Here is a 23,758-nt window from a genome sequence, read left to right as displayed (position 1 = left end):
AACAAACCCTGAAAAGCTGGGACAGAAACGCTTATATATGGCAACACCAGAATAACAGTAATTAAGACAATCTGACCCCCTGAGAGAGGTCCTTATCAGCTGTAAGTCTAAAGGGGTTAGGTCCCGTAGTCGCGACCTTTGGATGGGTGTAAAACAAAATGGTAGGTTTGCAGCGTGTATCTCTAAGGCCGACTAGTTCCTGACAATGGGCAGTCAATGTTTTAGGATTCATGCTAAAATGTTCACCGAAAATAAGCGGACAAGATTCACGCTGTAAAATGTCATTTTTATTTAAACATTCTTTGAGACGGTAATTCCTATTGTCTACATAATAAGTAATACACATTCATATACCATAATATATTATACATAAAACGTGCATAGCGATAACATAAGCACCTTAAAAATCATAACCTTTCCTTATGAATTAAGTTAAATAGTACAAATCATATATGGTGAAAGCAAAATATACAGGCAACACAGATATACCAGAACCAAGAATCACTGCTAACTCAACAACTTCACACAATAGTAGGCATTGTCCAGGTACTCCATCAATGTCAGGTCGTTATTTGCAAGCCTGAACTTCAAGGTATCGAGTCGTTCCTCCAAATCTCTGTACTTCTTTTTGGGGCCAGTCTTTGGCCGGCATTGTACTGAAGCATCTTTGCCTCGTTCAGTCCTTGTTCATCTGCCAAGAACTTGGCCATCTCGAAAAGGTTGGCATGTTGTGTTCCCACAACCTTCTTCAGACGACCATGCCAACACCCGATGTTCTTGTTTGTGCCGTCAGTATTTTTGGTTCAGTCGAAAAGATTCACCTTGACTTCGTTGTGTACAGGTCCATGTTTGTGGTTTTGGGGTATTTGGGAAATTATGTCGTTCACTGTTGAGATTGATATGCAGTATTTCTGAATGCATCTACAACATCCATTCTTCCCTTTTGTTCTTGTTCACAATAAACATTCACATAAACCATTTACATATATATATATCTGTTTCACCACGAGAAGTAGGAAGAAACTTATTGTGCATTTGCCATTACTGAAGTTGTGGAAATGATGATGAAAACTGTCATTTCCAACATTCTTATAGATTGCAAGTTTATGTAAGAAATTGAATAACTCACTACTAATGAATTGAGTGAACTAAACTCACTCACTAAACCCGCTGGTTCGCATGTCAACCCGCTGGTACAAATGTCATATTTCGTTTCCTGAGTGGACACATTTTATATTTTGTAGAAAACCAGTGTCTTAATCCCTTAAAACAACACCGTTTTCACAACATCTAACATCAACTAAATTTGACAGAATTTTTTACATAAGTGCTCTGGCACTAACCCCTCGACTAGTTTACTTAAATAAGCAGTAATGTTGAACATGAAATGAGTGATTAGAGATCAATAGCAGTACAACTGCATTACAAAGGTTATTCCCCGATTTTCCAAAATAACAATTTCTAAACACGACATAAGCCCTCGACATGGGTGGCGTCGATTTTGTATTTTAGTTGTAGATCATTCTTGTGTATTTCTGCGATGTCGTTGTCTTTTTCACGCTACCACGCGATGGCAATTATAATTACACCATAGTAACTACTACATATTGACAGGAATGACTGCCGTAAAAGCCGCAAAATTCCCACCTTCTTGTTCATCTGATAATAGGAATGCGTCATTTCAAACAAAGTAAAACATTTTCACCAAACCCAATGTAAAAAGAGTAGAAAAAATACATTTTGTAATGGCCCAAAGTATGTTTTTACTCTTTTTGTATTTGTCTCATACATTGTTCTAAATTACTCTTATTTCATCATTGTGTCAACATTTATAAAGTATCTGGCAAAGGGAGATAACTGTTGGTTGAGATTGTAATTCAGTGCATGAAGAAGTCATGCAGTGATGAGCTGACTCGAACCTCAGCAGCCATGTGCTTGGTCAGCAATAATGGTGAGTTTTTATTACTTTGTCTCCTTTGGCCTGAAGAATTATCCTATTGTTTAAATTACAATTCATGTTCTTATGGAAAATTTGGTAATAATTTTGTTTTGCTGTTAAGAAGGGCAAAATTTCCAAACATGTGCTTTCTTGTTTACTGGTTAAACTGGTCGGTTTTTTAATTATTCACATTTATCAATTTAAATAGTATAAAGAATATAAATATCTGTTTAATGCAGTTTGATAATTTTGACCGAATATTGTGTACAAAGCTCTTAATGTTTATTTATTGAAAGTTTGTTCATTTTCAGTCAATCTAATACCACACCACACCAATTATTATAAGAAAATAAGGAAGTAAAAGGATAAAGAAAGAAAAAAGAATATATTATTATTTAACCCAAGACGTGGTTGCTTTATGGATTGTGTACCCAAAATATTTTCTAAGATTTGAGTTGAGATCGTACTGATTATTAGTCCAGTTTCTTTAATCAAGAGCCATCAAGTAAGACAAACCCGAGTGGAGATATCCGTTCGCTTCCTGACTCGAAATCTTCAGTGGCCAGGTAGTACTCTGCCATGGACCTCTCCCAGGAATTCAATTCTTCATTCCAATATTTGTCTGAAAGAAACGTTCTTGGGTACGTACATACGGTAAAGTAAATGACTATCTGTTAGAAAGATACATGCTAATACAGTTTACTCACTATATGTTCTCAGCCTATATTGCTATTATGATCATCCGAGAGGTATTTGTAGAATACATTAACAGTTACTGAACAATTGTCCAGTGCAACAACTGCATTAAGCTGATACCGAACGGATATACACGTCTTGTACATTTATTTAGAGAAACTATTAAGCTGAACTTTGAGAGAGACAGACTATTGCAGGGTGCGTTCATTCGTGCAATTGAACTTATTCTGATGAAATTATCGATCAACATTTGATATATATTCTCTCCCCACACATAGGTTAATGATCCTGAACGCACTGTTAAAACCCCTTTCCTCCACCCTACATTTCTATACATACCCTCTTTTGGTGCCCCTCGTGCTGTCCTGCAACATGCATAGAGAAAAGAGCCAACGTGAAAGAAGACGTTGAAAGGAGGGGGTAGTGGTGGTTTGCTGTAATGCTCCAGTATTACTTCGGCCCTTTTCCGCGTTGCCAGCCATTCGGTCTGATCGTGGACCATTTGAAAGGTGAAACTGTGGACAAAGCCGAATAGTTACAAAAAGCGGCTCTACGATATGCAGTAAATATTCAGCCTTGACTGTACCTTCAGGGTGCAAGCATGTATACAAGTATGCTGGTAAAATACAATGTGTTACTGCACATACCTTTTGCTTGAATGGTTCATCTCTCTCTGCTAGATCAATTCAAATATTCATACTAACAGAGCAGTCACTATTACTTTGTTAAGGAGAACATTTACATTGAAAACAGTGCATCTTAAATATGCAATCAGAATGCTTAGAAAAACAGGACTGGAGAGCTAATATATAATACCAAGTAGTAGATATAATGATTGTCCGGGACCAGTTCCAACAAAAGCCTCTACAAAGCCTTATTTCCCAAATAAGGCTTTGGTCGGACCCTTAGCTCTTGCTACCGTTACCCCTACTGCTTTCCCAACCTATAAAAATTTCAAGCGCCGATATAAAAAAGTAGTAAAATGTTCCCGGCAGCCACAATTCCCAAAGGGAGAAATAGAAATGTATTGCGCTTCCTCCCAAGGGAATTGTGTCTCTCACCGTGAGAGAACCTCACATCACACAAAGTTGTGACGGCGGGATATGAACCCACATGTATAGCTTGCGCAGACTATACATAATGGGCCGCACCACTCAACCGACTGAGCTACCTCGGACTTAGCTGAAGTAGGTCAATTTAACGGGTAGATCACGCGCACCCACACATCACGTGACAGCGGACTTAGCTGAAGTAGGTCAATTTAACGGGTAGATCACGCGCACCCACGCATCACGTGACACTATGCCGTGTTGACAGGAGGTAACACTACGATCAATAGTCCTCTGCCTGGCCCATACCTCAAGTAATACAAGGTAGGTTCGTCTGATTTCATGTTCATTTTATCTATGTTGTATAGCTGCCGCTATGACACTATGTCACGTTGACCTCGATGAAACAGTTTAATGTGAATCGCCTATGATCTCTTTGGTGTTCGTAATAAAGGCTTGCCGGGCTTTTTGTATCCCCTGTTCTATGTACTTTTTTTTCTCGTCCTCGCTGATAGCAGACTTACGTGACTTGGATCGAATCTCTTGTTTCATTTTGTCATATTTTGTGAGTTCAGAGAGGATTGAACGAAACTCCTCCTCTGAGATCTTACTGTCAGTGAGTGCAGTGGAAATACGCTCACTTACCGTGTTCAACTTTGCTTCAGCCAGAACCCTGATCTCGTCGTGTTTCAACGCTTTACGATGCAGTCTGCGTGATACAAATTTAAGCACCAACCCTAACACCCCTGTCACCCCAGCTGTTATTTCAATACCTAGCACTATAGGTGCAGCCACGATGGTGGCTAACAACCCAACACCGGCCGCCCCTAGTCCCATGCTGGTTACCATAAGGGTAGTATCAGTCCCGTCCACCGGGTAAAGTCGAGTTTAGTCCAATCCGTGTATTACGGCCCGGAACGAAACACGAGGGTATGGTACCTCTATTTCTAATTTCAGAGATATAATTACGTTCCTTAAATGAGACATAAGGTGAGGTGAAGGTTAAGTTGACTAACCATTCAGGCTCTTTAAAATCTGATAACGACACCTGCCTATAAACGCTGTCTTTGAAGTGTAGGATGTATAAGGTGTCTTCCTCACCAGGCTGATCGAATCCCTCCGTGTCCCCTAAGTCGTTAAGTGTAGTGTTGGGGTGAAGCCAAGACATTGCTATAATACTATTACGATATAATTTCCAACTGGTTTTCTGATAATAGTTCAGGGGTGCACTTCACCCCCATGAAGTGTATGTTGTCGGGTAGGAAGATCTTGGTTAGTGATATAGTGTCTTCCACGATCACGGTGACACCCTGCAGACTGGTTTTGGAGTCGACACCCACCCGCACGTAAACGTTGCAAACGTGATACTGGTGTTGTTTCCCCAACCGGAGTTTGACCCCCTTCAAGATCTCGACATCATCCCGCGATGGTTCCCCTAGGTAGACTTGGATGATCAGTGTTGAGTTCGCTGGTAGACTCTCCAGTATCTTGACCACACCTTCGAATTCAGACACCAACTGCAATACCACGTTTTGCATGCCCGCATACTGGCGAGTGGGCTGATGACTACGCTACGTCTCTGAGTCGGGACGTAAGCCACGAGCAGGGTTCCGTTGTTCACGACTTTGTTTAGGTGGTTGTCTTTGTTATCCGTGAACACGTAGGGGGAGCCGAGCCTAATATTGAGAAACCAGTCGGCTTTATCGGGTAACAACACCCACTTGTCATCTTCGGTGAAGACGAGCGTGTATATGGCTTGTTTCGGGCAACGGTAGTGCTCTCAACATCGGTTAAGTCGAACAGTTTGCCCCCGAACGATGGGTATATTATCCATTTATCATCCCCGGTGGTGACTAGGGTGTACTTAGTGTTGACTGCCGCTCTTGTGGTATCTACTATATCACTTAAGTTGCTAGTACCATTGGAGGGGACTTCAACGCGTTTGTAAATGCTGTTTTCAGTTGCAAAGTACAATTTACCATCTACTCGAGTGTCGTCGAATCCGGCGTGTCCCCAGGTCGGAGATCCCCACATTGATGCATTTTTTCAACTTCATTCCGGGGCCTTGTGCGTGGGTCATTTTATGTGCAGCGTTATGCTAAGGTATCCTATATTCACGAGATTATGATTTATATCTCACACCGATATTATCAGCTCAGGGATGTTGCCCTGGGTTAACCTCTTATACTGCCGCGGTGAAAACGACTCGGTTCTGCCGTCGTTGTATTTCTCCGTTTTCACCGGTACGGCTCTGAGTATAGTGGAAGGGTGACCCCCTTGAATGTTGTCCGTTGTGCTAACCTGGCTGAGATGAATGCACAGCTCTCGATACGGTACTAGGTCGGGTAACTTCGTGCCTGTGACGGTAGTTGTTGGTTTTATCTCGTCAGGCGACATACCGAGTGTCCTCGCCAATGGTCGGCAGAGTCTCAAGGAGTTTCTTCCGTTGTTGATTAACTCCACTGTGCCGTTTGAGTCGTTCATCTTGAGTTCGGCTCCCAAGGGTTTGAAGACCTAAATCGCTACTTGCGAGCACACGCTGTAGTAGCCGTCAGTTATCTGGTTGCGGCCACCTACGAACAGTTTATTGTTGCTAGCGTTGATGTTAGTCCATCGAGGTAGGTAGGTGATATCGCACAGTCGCGACTTCGAGTTGACCCGATGTGTTATCGATGTCGCGTCGTCAGCCAGCTGAGCGGCCTCGCCGCTCGTTATTCCTAGAAGTGTTATGTACATGTTAGAGTATATAAACTCATTATATAATAGTTTTAAAATGTATTCCCCTGGAGTGTCTTACTCCCCTGGAGTGTTTTACCCTAAACTGGACGTAAATTTCTCACCCATGAAGATCGTAGTCGCTGATGGGATGTATTTCAACTCCCGGCTTTTAGATGTGTTCGACAAGTATAAGCTTTCGGTGACTAACGTCAAGGCAGTCCATGCTTGGTTCAACAACCTGATGCAGTTCTGGCAGAATCAACTAAACTTCGCTGTGTGGTGTGCTACAACGGGGTGTGGTGTGACATTGACCGACACTCTGCGTGGACCACTGAGTCAGTCTGTGTTCATGTTTCACGTGTACTACCAGGTCAGGCGTATCCTTAAAGAGATCAGCGCCCCGCTCCCACAGGACGACGCATGGGACGCAGTAAACAACCAGTACGGGCCGAACCACGGGTTGGGTATCCCCATCATTCACAATATGCACCTCGTGGATGCCAGCGAGAAGTTGAAAGAATGGGGATACAAGTCGTATCATCACCTCTCAACGAACGAGTGGGATGACCGTTACATGGCTTTCGACAACAGCAAGGATTACCGAGTCTGGAGGTTCGAGCAGGGGGCAGCGGATGACTGGCAAAAGTTCATGCTGGACATGTCGAAAGGGTTCACTCGTGCCGGCACCGAACGACTCTATTCGAACGTACGTGTGGACGCTGTTGGGGGCTCAGATGCAAATGCGTTCCAACATCCTTGGTAAGGGGACTGCTTATGGCGCGCAGGAACAGTTCGTTGAAAACGTTAAGAAAGCTATCAATGCTCCAGTTGATCTCCCGAGTGCCATCAAACGCTACCAAGACGTGTTGGAATATGCCAGGTCGAAAGTCGACTACGTGTTTGATGTGGGGTTGTACATGGCTCCGAGAAATATGCAACTGAGAGTAAAAAAAGTGGTGGGCTACAACAACGAAATAGTCATAGCCACGTTGAGTCAAAAGTTGGGCGTCAACCTCGATGTCAACATCCACCACGTCCCACCACCCACGACCGGTGAAACGGGTATAGTGGAGCCTAGGGTTCAACCAACACCCCCTGTGGGGGTGACCCCACACATTCAGGCCTCCAATCAGCAGCATATCGATCGTAAAACAGCTATGGTGGTTGGCGGGGTAGCTTTGGGACTTATTTGGTTAAAAATTCCTTAGCCGCTACATACACCAAACCCGCCACGGCAACGATGGTTGCCCACAGGTTTTGGCCGAGCCACGTGGCAGTTTTAGCCAGAGCACTCAGCAGCCACGAGACGATGCTACCCAGGATGCCGGGTAGGGCTTCGGCGGCCTTACCAGCCAGTTTAGCCAGGGCTTCCCCTAGGGATTTCAGGTGTTTTTTTACCCAGTCTTTGACACCCCCACCACTTGGTGGTGTTGGTGTTGGTGTACCACTGCCGCCGGCAGGCGTCAATGACACCACCAGGGTTGATATGATGAAGCCCAATGCAGTCAGAATGCTGACGATGGTGATCCCTTGCTCCCGGAATAGGATCCGAATCCTGTCAGCTAAGCGTGGTGTCTTGGTGGAGGACTTCGATCAACGGTTTCCAGCGCCGCGGCTGACCTGGGATCGAAGCTGGTCTCGAAGGAGGATGCCGTTTCCAGCGGGTCTTCCTTTCCTCTTCCAATTTAAGTATTAGTTCCCTCGATGGTGGCTTTCAGGGACTTCGTCCTCCGTTTCACCGAGTTTGACCTTTTCATGGGCGATGTAGTGCGTCTATCGCGTCCAGTTTGGCCGTGTTGTTCACGAGATGTCTGCGAATGGTTTGCATGGCCATGTCCAGCCCCGCCAGTTCCCCGGCGGTAAATTCGAATCCGGGTAAGGGTTTGTCGTGGTGGTAGGTGGCCAACAGCTTTTCAATGTTATCAGTCATGTCTTGATCCGATGTAAACCCCTGATGTCTTGCAGATCTTGAAGGGGAAGGGTTTAGGTCGTCGCCACCGTAATCTATGAAACCTAGTTCATCGCGGATAAAGTCACCCCCATGGCGACTGCCGAGTGTTGATAAGGCAAGCGGTTCTCTCGTGCGCTTATTCATGAGATCGATCTCGGGTGAGCCCTCAATCGCAGCGTGCCCTTGCCATCGACAAAAAACTTGGAATAGTCTCGCCCCCACGGCTCTACGTAATTTTTATCCCCTTTTAAACCATCGTAAAACCCGTTGACGGCCTGCTTCACGAGTTCGTTGCCTTGCGTGATTGTGGTGTCATCATCCTTGAATGCCTGGGCACTATCATCCCACATATCCTCCATAGGGATGTACTCAGCCATTATTTAGTATTAAAACTTATATATTTCATTTATATAACAATGTATGGTAGAAAACTAGATCCTTTGAGAAGATCAAGAGAGCCTCTAGGCATCAAAGCCGTGCGCCAGTTGGTGACCATCACCAACAATCCCAGCAAGATAGACCAGAATCAAACGCTGCTGGTTAGATTTCCAAACCTTAGGCGTGAATGACCTCATTGTACCAGGCACTGTTAGACTGGCGTTCAACCTCACGTTGACCTCCACCAGCGACAAACAGCGAGCTAGTCGCGGAGCGTAGGTCGAGCCATCATCAAGAAAACCACCATCAAGATCACCGGTAGCGAGGTGCTGAGCATCGGCGACAGCGGCGTCTTTCACTGCTCACGGGGACCTCTGGAAGCGAGGAGAAACGCGTCAATGATGTGTATCAGGGCATCAGCAAATCGACCGGTTAGCGCGCATAGGGTATGGCTTCACGCCAAGACCAGTTAGACAAGATCACGGACGGTGAAAAGGCCATCGCTCAAGCGTCACGGGGAACCGGTCTCGCGTGCGCTTCGACTTCGAGTTGCTCACGGAACACGCGCCCGTTTACCAGGCAGCTGGGTGATAGGCGAATCTGAGCTCACGTTTAACGACTACAGCAAAGTAGATGCGTGCGCCCGAGCGGCGATGAGGCCAGTTACACCATAGACAACATCTCTCTGGAGTTTGACATGGTCACTAGCCGGAGCTGGCCAGGCAGGTTCGAAGCCAGTACTTTCGGGGAATGTGGCCATCCTGTACAATCGCGCATACTGAGGCATAGATCTATCGTGCGGGGATAAGAAGCGACACTGTGTGGAATATCAACCTGAGCGATGCGGCCCGCCGATCGATGAAAGGTATCCTGGTAGATCCCGTGGAGGATTACGAGCGTTCGGAGGGACAGCGAAAGTTTTCAACCCGAGATTGAAAAGGTGGAAGTGACCATCGGGCGTGCCCAACCAGCTGTTCAGTCATGGTATGAGGGCATACCAGCAGTGGGATGAGATAAAAAGCTACCGGCCATCAAACAACACCCATACATAACCAAGGACCTGGACCTATCCCCGTGCAAATCGGTGAATACCTGACCACCAAGTCGCAGCGTTGTGGTTGGACATGCGATCCACGGATGGCGATAAACTGCGGTAGCGGTCGCCCGCGCCAGACAACGGCAGCGAGGGATAACAAGCCAAGAGGCTCAACCCGCTGTCAAGTTGAAATTATATCTGTATGCGTTATTATGGGCCAGCGCAACTTAATATAGACAATGGGAGATTCGTGCAAGCCATCTATTGATTTACCACGCGGCCCACACTGCGCCATAGTGTGCGGGCAGACTGGCTGTGGGAAGACCGTTTTCGTGTTGGATATGTTGGAGGGGTACTACAGGGGCGTGTTCGACCACATCGTTATCATGTGCCCTACTCTGAGCATGAATAAAACGTACACGGAAAGACCTTGGGTGATGACGGACCCAGACGTACACAGAGTCGACCCGGGAACATGTCTGCAGGACTGGTTGAAAGCTCTTCACAAGAAATTTAAAGGGGAGTCGATGCTGTTCATACTGGACGACTGCAGCGCTAATCGCGAGATAACAAAAAAGAGAGATATGCTATCATACCTGGCCTTCTCCGGCCGGCACGCGCATAAATCTGGCGTCTGGGTGCTAACGCAGAAGTTCAACTCGGTGTTGAAAGACCTCAGGGGAGCAGGCAGCGATGGGTGGTCTTATTTCACTGCAAGGACAGGGATTCGTTCGAGGAGTGTTTGAGAGAGAACGATGTGATGAGTAAATTAGAACGGGAACAGGTGAAGAAACAGCTCACTGAAACTAAACACGCTAAGCTCGTGCTCAAGACCGACCAACCAGTGGCTTATAGGGTGTTTTAGCTAAGCAATGCTAAGTAAAGCTAAGCAAATGCTAAGCAAAGCTAAGCAAATGCTAAGCAATGTTAAGTAAAACTTAGCACTTATAGCTATGGTATTTGAAGTGTTCGTCGTGTGCAACTTAACCTTCATTTCTCTGTCTTTCGCCTATATCGTATATTATATAGTTAAAACTAAAACTTACTTATCACATTATAAGATGGAGTGTGAGGAACTGCTCGAACAATTGTTGGTACCCCAATCACCACAGGTGGACGATGATAAGCGAGAGAAACTGGTGGCGTTGGCTGTTGGTGGCAAAGCCAAACATTACTTTGGGGAGTACACTCCAGATAAAATTCACAAAATGTCAGCCGAAGAAATCGATAAGCTGTATGCAGCTAGATCTGAGGCTAGACTAGGTGCAGAGATGACAAAACAATAGGATCGGCTATGACCCAGATATACAGTGGTGGTATTGCGTCGTACTTCCTTCCCATCCCCAGGATGCCGACTTTACCTGTGGGAAGACCTCGAGAAGACCCTTTTATCGAACACGCCTTGAGCTCTATTAGCTGCGAGCTGTACCACAAATACGGTATGTTGTTAGCCCCGGTGACGGCGGCGATTATCAAGGCAAAGCATTGTCAATTTGAGAGGAAAAATAATAATACTAGTATAAAGGATGGATGCTGCACAGGAGACCCCTTCAGAGGAGACGGTGGAACTGGGGGAGACCCCAAAGTTGGGGGAACCCCAACTAGAGGAGACCCCTCCCACAGTAACCAGGCAGAAGAATCCTAAGAGAGTAGCTGCCGGTAAAAAACGGTGGTGTAACCAACATAAAATTATCACGGTGACCCACCCGTCTCGACTCTTGTTGGTTGTATGCGCAACCGCTGCCGTGGCTATCTCATGGTTATATACACGACCAAGGGATCCCGGGGAGAAACCCCCACAATTAGAGGTCAACCCACATATCATGCAATAAAATATATATTTTTATATCATATACATAATGTCTTAGGGAAAAGCGTTAGTCAGCGGCGCATACCACGCCACCGTGGTCGCCAGTCTAACCGTAGAGATGCCTTTCGGTTGACCAAAATGGTGCTTAAACAACCTACTATCAAGCTAGATTTCAACCTACAGGATATGGGTATGCTCATAATGAACCTTGGTATGGCGATGGCCACAAAAGACATCCTAGTAAAACAAGGGATACTACCTGAAAATATTATGAAATAAATATAGGATGGCTACGATTGCCATGATGGTCGGTGGTGCGTTAGTAAATGCCCTGGTATTTTCGGGGAGTAATTTCCTCTTCTCCGAAACTCACGAGAGTCACACGGCTGAAATACAGGAAGAAAGAAAAAGCGCGATCTCGCTATTGAGAAATTACACGCCGCACAATCCGAGTACGCTAAAAAACCACGATGTCGACGACGCAGCGAGAGAATACTACCTATTAACTGGTAAACGATTGGAACCACTCAATAAACCCACACTCGCTCAGTACTACACACCATCCAAGGGACAAATGGACCGTGAACTGGCCTTCATAGAGCTGGGTATAGCGGCGACTGCGTTGGTTGCAAAACAATTAGACTAAGTACTCATAAGTATGCTAAACATGAGACCTGCTCCATACCGATGCGAATACATACTTATGGGGAAGAAAGAACCCTGTGGTAAGAAATGTAGGACTGAGGGTTACTGTTGTTTCCACATGGGAAGCCCTAACTACTCGTGTTCTGTGTGTGGTATAGGGGTTAAAGGGCACTACTGCCTATGTAAAGCTCACGGGGCGAACGTAGTCAGACATCACCTCATCTACGAGAATAAAAGGCCTACATAAAAGAGCGTGGGCGACTTCTCAGGATAGACCCCAATTAGACATTGTGCACACCCTACGATAGCTATGTCTGTGGAACTTAAGATCGAATCTCTGGTTAAAAACATACTCAAAGATGAACTGAACTTATGGGGACGCTTCAGATTTCAGGTAATATTGGAAGTGGCATGGATTAAAGAGGGTGTTAAGTATACTCGCCCCTTCACATGTGAGGGGGACATCACGACTCAACACCAGATAAATTGTTTTACAAGTATACAGGAATACCTGCACAACTTCAAGGAATACTATATCCAAAAGTGTAAGTACTGGATTGAAACGGCCCATCTAGTGACCTCACTATATTTTTTATCAAGGTTGGAGGAGTTACCTCCCTTTACTGTGGTCCAATTAGACATTGATTCTCTTAGGTGTGTACGCAACTATGACTACTATACGTGAGCTTAAGCATATTGCAAGACAGAGAGGTGTGATCGGGTATTCTCGAATGACCAAACCAGCATTGTTGAGATTACTAGGTTTAGAAGCCCCTCCCACGGTAAAACAATCAAAAGCTCAAGCAAAACAGCTTGGGCTCACGGGTTATTCAAACCTGGGGAGAGCCGGGTTAGTTGCATTGTTATCACATGCCCCCGTAGCAAAACCTCCCACTGTAAAACAATTAAAAGCCGAGGCACGCGATTTGGGGTTAGGGGGTTATTCCCGTATGAAGAAGCCACAGCTTGTAGAACTATTATGGCAGAATAGAGCTATTGACCTACAGTTCGTGCCCACTGAGCGCGCTGTAGGCAACTATTTGAGAGGTTGGCGCATGCATGTTGATAGGAACATAGACATTACAGATATCAAGCCTCTGATAGCTGATAAAATAAACCAGGACACTAAACAGTCTGGGAAGTATCAAGTTTCAGATCACAGTTAAAATGTCGCTCGATAAGCAAGTGGGGAATGGGGTCACTGAGTACGTTCAGCCTTACTTCAGAGGTAAACAAGAAGTCGTGACCCATATAGAGACCATAGACGTATCAATCGATACCAGTTTTCAGCAGATACGAGAATACCTAGAACGCTACACACACTTGGGGTCCGGGTGGGCTGTAGATAAAATCGATAATGTCTATCTAGACATAGCTAACTACGTGCCGTTCAGAGGTGGGTCATACCTAGACTTGCCCCCCTACTATAGGAAAAAACAGGCCATGGTAAACGTTAAGAATAGAGGAGACGATTGCCTGAGGGTAGCTACCAGGTCAACCTTGTTTCCAGCTGACACTCATTCAGACAGGCTTTCTAGCTATCCCCAAGATGATGGGCTCAACTGGGATGGTATAGATGAACCAACCCCCATATCCCAGATCACTAAAGTAGAAAAACAGAATAATCTAGCTTATAACGTCTTTGGGCACGAAGGCAACACAACAATAGTACACAGGGTCAGCCCAATGTTGGGGGAGGAGGGTCGCCAAGTTATCAATATATTCATGATCCAACGAGGTGAAAAGTATCACTACACGTGGATAAAACATCTCAGCCGGTTGTTGCACGACCAGTCGAAACACGTTGGGAAAAAACACTTTTGTGTGCGATGCCTGCACGGTTTCAGCCGAGCTGATTTATTAGAATCCCACCGGGAGGATTGCCAAGGTGTGGGGCAGACGGCCATACGAGTCGACATGCCTAAGGAAGGTGACAATATCCTAAAATTCGGCAACCACAAGCACCAAATGTCTGTGCCTTATGTCATCTACGCCGACTTTGAAGCCTTGGTCAAACCTGTTGAGGCTGCTGCCGGCGGGGCTGTTGGGGATACCCCAACCACACTCAAAACACAAGAGCATGAAGCCTGTGGGTTTGGATACGTTGTTGTCCGTTGTGACGGGGAAACGAAAGCTCCGGTAGTGTATAGGGGTCCCGACGCGGCTGAAAGGTTTCTAAAGTGTTTGCAGGAGGAAGAAAAAATTATTAGGAACGCACTGTACACAATCGCTCCCATGAGTATGACCCGAGCCGACCGACTAGCTCACGCCTGTAGCACTAACTGTCACGTGTGTGACTCACCACTGAACGGTGATTCGGTAAGAGATCACTGTCACGTAAACCGGTAAGTATAGAGCTCAGCAGAGGCACAGCGCTGCGTGTAACCTCAAGCTTAGAATCATCCCCAAGACAATAAACATCCCCGTTGTCTTTCACAACTTGAGAGGGTACGACTCTCACTTGATCATGCAGGCCATCGCGAAAATCGATGGTAATATAACGTGAATCCCCAACAACATGGAGAGATACATCTCCTTCAGCTTAAACGGCCTTAGGTTCATTGACTCATTTCAGTTTCTCCTGTCGTCACTAGACAGTCTGGTCAAGGCCAACGATACCTTCCCTATTACCGATCGATACACAGACGCCGAGACTAGACCCCTGCTTATGAGGAAGGGTGTGTACCCCTATGAGTACATGGATAGTTGGCCTAAGTTCGCCAAGACCAGACTACCCCCCATCAGAGAATTTTACAGCAATCTGACAGACTCGGAAATATCCCAAGACGATTACTCGCACACTATTAATGTATGGAATAAACTAGGTTGTGAGAATCTGGGTGACTATCACGACCTGTATTTGAGGACAGATGTACTGCTGTTAGCTGACGTGTTTGAGACGTTTAGGCGGACATGTTTCAAGCAGTATAAACTCGACCCCGCATGGTATTACACCAGCCCAGGTCTGTCGTGGGATGCCTTGCTTAAAAAGACCAGAGTTAAGTTGGAATTGCTTACAGATTATGACATGCACCTATTCATTGAGAAAGGCTTGCGAGGTGGGATCTCCATGGCAACCAAAACGATGCCGAAAGCAAATAATCAATACGTGAAGGGCTACGACCCAAGCAAACCAACCAATCACATTCTCTACCTCGACGCAAACAACCTGTACGGCTGGGCCATGAGCCAGTATCTACCCACAGGGGGATTCGAATGGGTGTCACATGAGATCGGTCGGGTATCGTCCGATTTCGATGTTATGAGCATTGCACCAGATTCGAACAAAGGTTATATCCTCGAGGTTGACTTGGAGTACCCCAAGGCATTACACACATCACACAACAGTTACCCCCTGGCCCCTGAACGTATGAGGGTTAACCCAGACTGGATGTCTGAGTACCAACATAACTTGTTAGGTGGGCGGGTGGCAGACGTTGAAAAACTCGTGCCTAACTTAATGAATAAGACCAAGTACATCGTTCACTATTGCAACCTACAGCTGTACATGTCGTTGGGTATGAGGCTGACCAAAATACACAGGGTGCTCGTGTTCAACCAGAGCCCATGGATGGAGCCTACATCAGAATGAACACAGACCTCCAGCTTGCCACCAGTGACTTTGAGAAAATCTCTATAAGCTCATGAACAACTTCGGTGTTCGGTAAGACTATGGAGAACCTGAGGAAACGCAGCGGTGAGACCGTGAAGCTGGTCCGGCCGAATGAGGAAGACAAGCTCAGGAGACTGATAGCCAGTCCGGCATTCAACCGTAGCAAGATATTCACCGATGACCTAGTTGCCCTACACATGAAGAAAAGCCACATAAAATTCAACCGGCCTGTTTACGTGGGATGAGCATCCTCGATTTATCAAACACCTGATGTACGACTTTTACTACAACGAGCTTAAGAAACAGTACGACGACAGGTGTGAAGTGCTGTAACACACTGACCGCGGATTCCTGCTGATGGAGATTCGAACCGAGGATGTGCACGAGGACATGAAAAACACCTCGATTTGTACGACACCAGCGACTACCCCAAGGACCATGCCATACACAGCACGGTAAATAAAAGGTCCTCGGTAAGATGAAGGGCGAGTGTGCTGGCACGCCCATAGCCAAGTACATAGGGTTGAGGCCTAAGATGTACTCCATACTGAAAGCCGACAATAGTGAGATCCGGAAGGCTAAGGGTGTTAAGAAGCACGCGTGAAACAACACATCAAACACGCCAGATTCAAGGAAGCCCTGTTCAAGACCCGTACCTTTAGACATAAAATGAACACACTTAGAAGTGATGGGCATAAGATATACGGACTGACTATAAACAAGACGTCCCTGTCGCCTATGGATACTAAGCGTTGGATAGCTATTGATGGGATAAACATCGCAGCGTGCACGGGCATGAGAAAATTGAACCAAGAACATAGATATATAAATACCCTGTCGGGACGACATGTCACGGAACCAGAGAAAGTTTGAGGCTATTTACTATAGCCCGCGTGGGTACTGGAAAGGAGCTTGCGCTGTAGATAAGCTGGCTAAAATGGCGCGAGTACCGCCGGAGGAGGCCAAAGCGTGGCTTGAAAAACAAGCCCTGTGGCAGATCTATTTACCACCACCACGCTACGTGCCTAGAAGGAGGTTCGGTATTAACATACCTAATAGCGTTCACCAGGCCGACCTCCTATTCCTACCCCACGACAAGAGGTATAAGTATGCCTTAACTATAGTGGACGTAGCCAGTCGCTACAAGGAAGCCGAACCCTTGACCGCGAAAGATTCTGCCCAGGTAGCCAGAGGATTCGAACGCATATACAAACGCAGTCCGCTAACATGGCCAACAGAGCTGCAAGTTGACCCCGGGCGGGAGTTCATGGGTGTCGTGTCACAACTGTTAGACAAACACGATACAAAGGTCAGGCGTGGCACGGCTGGAGCCCATCGCAGCCAAGCCATAGTTGAGAGATTTAATAGGACTTTGGCTGAACGCTTATTCGGACATCAGTATGCGAGGGAGATGGCCACCCTGGGAAAACGATCGACTGAATGGGTCGTGAGGTTACCTAAGGTGGTGTCGGCAATCAACCATGAAGTCACCCGTCTCACCGGCAAGAAACCGGCAGACGCTATCAAACTAAAATCAATAGTGGTAGAGTCGGCTGCTCCATTGCGTGGGAAGGAGAAACAGATACCAGATATGGTCAGTCAAAACTTACAACATAGATAAAGTGGACATGAAAGCAGACGAGCCTAACTTGTACTACTTGAGGGATGGGCCAGGTAGAGGGTTTGTAAGAGCGGAATTATTGATCGTACCGTACGGCACAGTGTTACCTCCTGTCAACACGGCTTAGATGAAAACCGACACACTTCAGCCATGTCGGTTAAGTGGCGCGTACATGCAGAGTTCGTATCCCGCTGGCGCTTGAAATTTTTATAGGTTGGGAAAGCAGTAGGGGTAATGGTAGCAAGAGCTAAGGGTCCGACCAAAGCCTTATTTGGGAAATAAGGCTTTGCAGAGGCTTTTGTTGGACCTGGTCCCGGACAATCATTATATCTACTACTTACCATACTTGAATCATGCTTTTTGGATGTTATATAAGTACACTCTCATCATTTTTACTTTGTAGTTAAGAGACTGTACTCGAATTTTACTCTGAGTATGTTGAGGATGTATGTATGACTTCATAAACATACTGTACGTGAACCTTGCTGTCAGGGTGTTGAAGGGAAGCGTGTTCCAGAGGATGCACGTACTGTAAGGAAACCTTGCATTCATGGTGTTAAAAGATGACATCTATGAGGAACTACACTCAACCTGTCAGTGTTTAAAAGCTGAATGAATATACCTCCAGGAGGATGTCAGAGATGGTGATGTATCATCGTACCTGAATTTTGCTATCAGGATGCTCAGGAGGAGAACATTCACGAGAAGCATGTGCAGGGCCAGAAGAAGTGGAACTGCGTATTTCCCAGTGGTGGATGGACATTCATTCTTTGTGTCGTTTTCGAAAAGAAGTGGGTTCGACGAACACGCACCCTGGGTTTCACTCGCTAACACAAGGAACAAAAGTACAAAGAAATGTATGCATGTATGCTTTCCTAAAAGCAACTAAATAATAGATCATTTACTGTTGTGTTACTAATGATGAACGCCAATACAAAAGAGTCATTTAACAAAATGTATCTTATTCCTGTAGTATTAATGGATATAAGATAGTGAGCATATTACTTTCTTGCTCAGAAGCTGTTTGATCAAGGTGGCACCATTCGAGGGCTTAGTAAAGTTTATCAAAAGATTTCTGGTACACGTGGAAGACATTCCCAAATTTTAAACATCAGTGACCGAAATGAAAAGATAATATATAGAGTACCTTCAATTTCATCCAATCCTAATTCTCCAAATAGGTTCCAAAATGCACTTTTAGGTATGTCAATCAAAGACTCAGGTGACCAGTCACGGTTAGGATAAAGAAGCGCGTGTGCAGCCAGGCCGTGCGATATGATGAACACCGACATTATCCCCAGGAACGGAATTGAGTTCTTGATCTACAAGATAATGAAGAAAAACTACCTTAATACAGTATCACAAGGTCCCAGATAGCAAAGGTTTATTGGCAAATGGTTTGTTGGTTTGCCAACGGTTTGCCAACATTGGCCCAACGTTATCTTAATGACCTAAAAGTAACAGTGGCTTTGGACACGTTGGTCCAACAGTGGGCCAATATTTGAAAAACTCTGCATTTCCCAACATTGTGAATAAAAGGGTGAGCACACGGCCATTTTACCCATGTTTTTGTATTAAGATTTTGATGAAAGTTGAAATAATTACACAGAAAAATGTAAGAAAATATTTCGCTGACTTTTAACTATGATGCAGTGAATTTTACAGCGTTGTTTTCTCCAAATTGAATACCAAACGTGTCATAATTGATAGCTTTACCTGATATTCAAAGAGCAGACGACAGTACATTTCTGGAGGCCTTCAACTGGTAAATATGCATTGTAAGTTCTGTGATGCTGAATTGTGAATATATTGTGAAATAATTGGTTTAAATCATCATTTAAGTTAAAGAAACTGACACATACTGTATTGAAAGACAATTGATTGAGTAGATAAAAGATTTAATTGACTTTTTTCTTTAGGTGCCTGTTTTAACCATTTTGATAATCTTATTTGATGTTAAATTATTTATATTTATTGTATTTACTTTATTAACATTATGTGTCTGTCAGTTACACTCCTGTTTGCATATATACAACTCTCCCTATTATTCATCTTTACAACCAGTAATTCTTAAACATCATCATACCAGATATATGTGTCACAGTTATAGTAGTTACACGTCATATCCAAATAAAACATTGTTTGATCGGCATTCTAGAAGTTGGTGAGTCAAAAATGAAACATACAAGTTTATGGACGACAACTTCTTGCTTATTGCATAGAGCGATGTTTCGATGTATACTGAGAAGCAATAAAAACGCATATGAGGAAGAAATGTCAGATATATTTCTCATATGTCCAAAAATTACATATGGCGGTACAGGAAAAGGCATTGTGATGACTTGTAAACAATACTGCAGTGTTTACAGAGGATTACGGATGCAACAATGTCTTTGCGAGCATCTCCAAAACAAGTGGTATGAAAACACACAACAGTAGTATATACAATAGCGGTACGAGATCAATTCCAACAAAAGACTCTGTAAAGCTTCATTTATGAAATAAAGCTTTTGTCAGGCCCTTATCTCTCTCCGCTATTGTATATACCACTGTTTGATTCCCCAGTTAACTTCCTGGTCACTATGGCAAACCAACACTTTCCTGATCACGTGATGCTATTGTGATCACCCAATGTCGTGTTGACCTCAAGGAAACAGTTTAATGTGAATCGCCTATGAGTTACAGGATACTATTGGGATTACTCGACAAGGATAGTGTTTTATATTTTGCTTGGGGGGTAACATTGTGCCGTCTGGTATGATCAATAATTCCTCTCTGACGAAACCTCTCCCTGGCCCATTTTTCAAGTCGTACAAGTTCGGCTCGTCGGCTTTGATGCCCACTTTATCTATGTTGTAAGTTTTGACTGACCATGTCGGGTCGGTGACTCGTTTCCGAGTGTCCCCTTCATGTTCTCCCGGCTGGTAGAGGTATCTCACAAGGACCCGTTCGGGTATCTGTTTCTCCTTCCTACACGATGGTGCAGCCGGTTCGGCCATCACTGATTTCAGTTTGATAGCGTCAGCCGGTTTCTTGCCGGTGAGCCAAGTGATTTTGTTATTGATAGCCGACAGTTAGCAGTTGTGACACGGCACCCATGAACTCCCATCTGGGGTCGACTTGCAGTTCCATGGGCCATGTCAGCGGACTGCGCTTGTATATGCGTTCAAATCTGCGGGCTACCTGGGCCGAGTCTTTCGCGGTTAAGGGTTCGGCTTCTTTGTAGTGGCTGGCCACGTCAACGACGGTTAGGGCGTACTTGTACCTCTTGTCGTGGGGTAGGAACAGGAGGTTGGCCTGGTGGACGCTATTGGGTACGGCAATGCCGAACTTTCTTCTAGGCACGTAACGTGGTGCCGGTAAATAGATCTGCCACAGGGCTTGTTTCTCAAGCCACGCTTTGGCCTAGGTCGGGGGTACTCTCGCCATTTTGGCAAGCTTATGTATGGTGCTCGCTCCTTTCCAGTATCCACGCGGGCTGTAGTAAATAGCTTCAAACTTTCTCTGTTTCCGTGACATCATATACATACGGCTATGTCTTTGGTTCAATTTTCACATGCCCGTACGCATACGTGTTGATTCCATCGGTGGCTATCCAACGCTTTGTGTCCATCGGCGACAGGGACGTCTTGTTTATCGTCAGTCCGTATATCCTGTGCCCTTCGCTTCTCAGCGTGTTCATCTGATGCTTGAAGGTGCTGGTCCTGAACAGGGCCTCCTTGAACCTGGCGTGTTTGATGTGTTGTTTCACCACATACTTCTTGACACCCTTCGCCTTCCCGGATATCGCTATTGTCGGCTTTCAGGATGGAGTACATCTTGGGCCTCAAGCCTATGTACTCCGCTATGGGCGTGCCAGCACACTCGTCCTTCATCTTACCGAGGACCTTTTTGTTAACCGTGCTGTGCATGGCATGGTCCTTGGGGTAGTCACTGATGTCATACAGTTGCATGTGTTTCTTCATGTCCTCGTACACGTCTCTGGTTCGAATCTCCATCAGCAGGGAGTCCGTATCCGTGTACAGCACTTCGCACCTGTCGCCGTACTGCTTCTTGAGCTCGTTGTAGTAGAAGTCGTAACATCAGGTTCTTGGAGAGGTCGAGGATGCTCATCCCAACGTAGACGGCCCGGTTGAACTTGATGTGGCTCTTCCTCATATGTAGGGCCACCAGATCGTTGTTGAATATTTTGCTCTGGTTGAATGCCGGGCTGGCTATCAGTCTCCTGAGCTTGTCTTTCTCTTTCGCCCGGACCAGCTTCACGTCATGCGTTTTCGCAAATTCTCCATCGTCTTACCAAACACCGAGTTGTTCATGAGCTTGTAGAGGTTCCTCTCGAAGTCACTGGTGGCCAGCTTTCACAGGTCCGTGTTCATTCAGATGTAGGGCTCCATCCAGGGGCTTTGGTTGAACTTGAGCACCCTATAAATTTTAGTCAGCCTCATACCCAGCGACAGGTCCAGCGACAGGTCCAGCTGCAGGTTGCGATAGTGAACGATGTACTTGGTCTTGTTCATCAAGTTGGGTACAAGTTTTTCGACGTTGTCTAGCTTATTACCCCCCACCCTCTGTTGGTAGTCGGACATTCAGTCCGGGTTCACCATCAAACGTTCTGGGGCCAGGGGGTAGCCGTTGTGTGACTTGTGTTATGCTGCTGGGTACTCCAAGTCAACTTCGAGGATGTAACCTGCCCCCGAATCCGGTGGTATGCTCATGACGTCTATCTCAGGCACCCACTCGAACCCCCCAGGTGGGTAGATACTGGCTCATAGCCCAACCATACAGGTTGTTGGCGTCGAGATAGAGGAGATGATTAATGGGTTTGCTAGCATCGTAGCCCTTCACGTGTGCTTATTGTTGGCTCTTGCGTACCGTTTGGCAGCAATGGAGGTCCCACCTCGCAATCCTTTCTCGATGAACAGGTGCATGTTGTAATCGGTGAGGAGTTCCAGCTTAAATCCTGGTTTTCGAGAGACGACAGCAGGAACTGAACTAAGTCTATGAACCTCAGGCCGTTCCGGGAGAAGGAGATGTATCTCTCCATCTTGTGGGGATGCACGTCAGGTTCCCTCGACCCTAGCAATGGCCTGCATGATTAAGTGAGAGCCGTACCCTCTCAAGTTGTGGAAGACCACGGGGATGTTGATGGTCTTGGGGTTGATTTTGAGTGATGGCAGTGATCTCTCACTGAATCGCCGTTCAGTGGGTCGTCGCACACATGGCAACGAGTGCTGCATCCGTGAGCTCGCCGGTCTGCTTGGGTCATACACATGGGAACGATATTGTACAATTTCTTCCTGATGGCTTTTCGTCCCATTGCAAGCACTTTAGAAACTTTTCAGCCGCGTCGGGACCACTGTACACTATGGTAGCTTTCGTTTCCCCATCACATCGGACGACCACGTATCCGAACCCACAGGCCTTGTGCTCCTGCGTTTTGTGCGTGTTTGGGGTCAGTCCGATGTCAACGCTTTTGATGAAGGCTTCGAAGTCGGCATAGATGATATAAGGCACTGGCATCTGGTTCTTATGGTTGGTGAATTTTAAGACATTGTCGCCACCGTTGGGCATGTCGATTCCAGGTATGGCCGTCTGCCCCCGCGCCAGGCAATCCTCCCGGTGGGATTCTAATAAATCAGCTCGCGTGAAGCCATGTAGGCATCATTCACAAAAGTGTCTTTTCCTGTTGTATTTCGATTGGTCGTGCAAAAGCCTGCTGAAGTGTTTTATCCACGCATAGTGATACCTACCACCTCGCTGGATCATGAATATATTGATCACGTGGCGACCCTTTATTGGGCTGATCCTGTGCACGATCGTTTTGTTGCCTTCGTGCCCAAAGACGTTGATGGCTATGGCATTCTGCTTCTCGATTTTAGTGATCTGAGATATGGGGTGGGTTCAGCTCAGACCGTCCCAGTTGAGCCCGTCTTCTTGGGGATAGCTTCGTGGTCTGTTTGAATTAACGTCGGTCGGAAACAACAGGGCTGACCTGATTGCTAACCTCATGCAATCCACCTCTATTCTTGATGTTGACCATGGCTTGTTTTTTCTTGAAGTAGGCTGGCAAGTCTAGGTACGATCTGCCTCTGAACGGTACGTAGTTAGCTATGTCTAGATAGAGTTTATCAATTTTATCCACTGCCCACCCGGAACCCCTGTGCGGAAGGGTTCCAAATATTCCCGTATTTGCTGAAGACTGGTATCGATGGACTCGTCTATAGTCTCGGCATGAGTCACGACTTCTTGTTTACCCCGGAAGTAAGGCTGAACGTTTTCAACGGCACCGTCCGTCTGCTGTT

The 23,758-nt window shown here is 45.9% G+C and overlaps 1 protein-coding gene across 1 annotated transcript in view; it reads right to left on the bottom strand.

Annotated features, from left to right (window-relative positions):
- LOC124269065 (transient receptor potential cation channel subfamily M member-like 2) overlaps positions 1–23,758 on the bottom strand; it is a gene marked incomplete at its 3' end in the record, with an annotated part of 44,722 nt that overhangs the window by 6,738 nt on the left and 14,226 nt on the right. The window contains exons 4-7 of the mRNA XM_046704079.1: positions 18,604–18,778; positions 18,118–18,283; positions 2,975–3,150; positions 2,456–2,561 (exon numbers count right to left, since the gene is read on the bottom strand). Coding sequence (XP_046560035.1) covers positions 2,456–2,561; positions 2,975–3,150; positions 18,118–18,283; positions 18,604–18,778 — 623 coding nt within the window. The remainder of the gene's footprint in view (positions 1–2,455; positions 2,562–2,974; positions 3,151–18,117; positions 18,284–18,603; positions 18,779–23,758) is intronic.

This window comes from Haliotis rubra, unplaced genomic scaffold (genome assembly GCF_003918875.1).
Source record: "Haliotis rubra isolate DU_JTF1 unplaced genomic scaffold, ASM391887v1 Scf1416, whole genome shotgun sequence".
Taxonomy (NCBI): domain Eukaryota; kingdom Metazoa; phylum Mollusca; class Gastropoda; order Lepetellida; family Haliotidae; genus Haliotis; species Haliotis rubra.
This window is presented reverse-complemented; position numbering and strand designations above follow the sequence as displayed.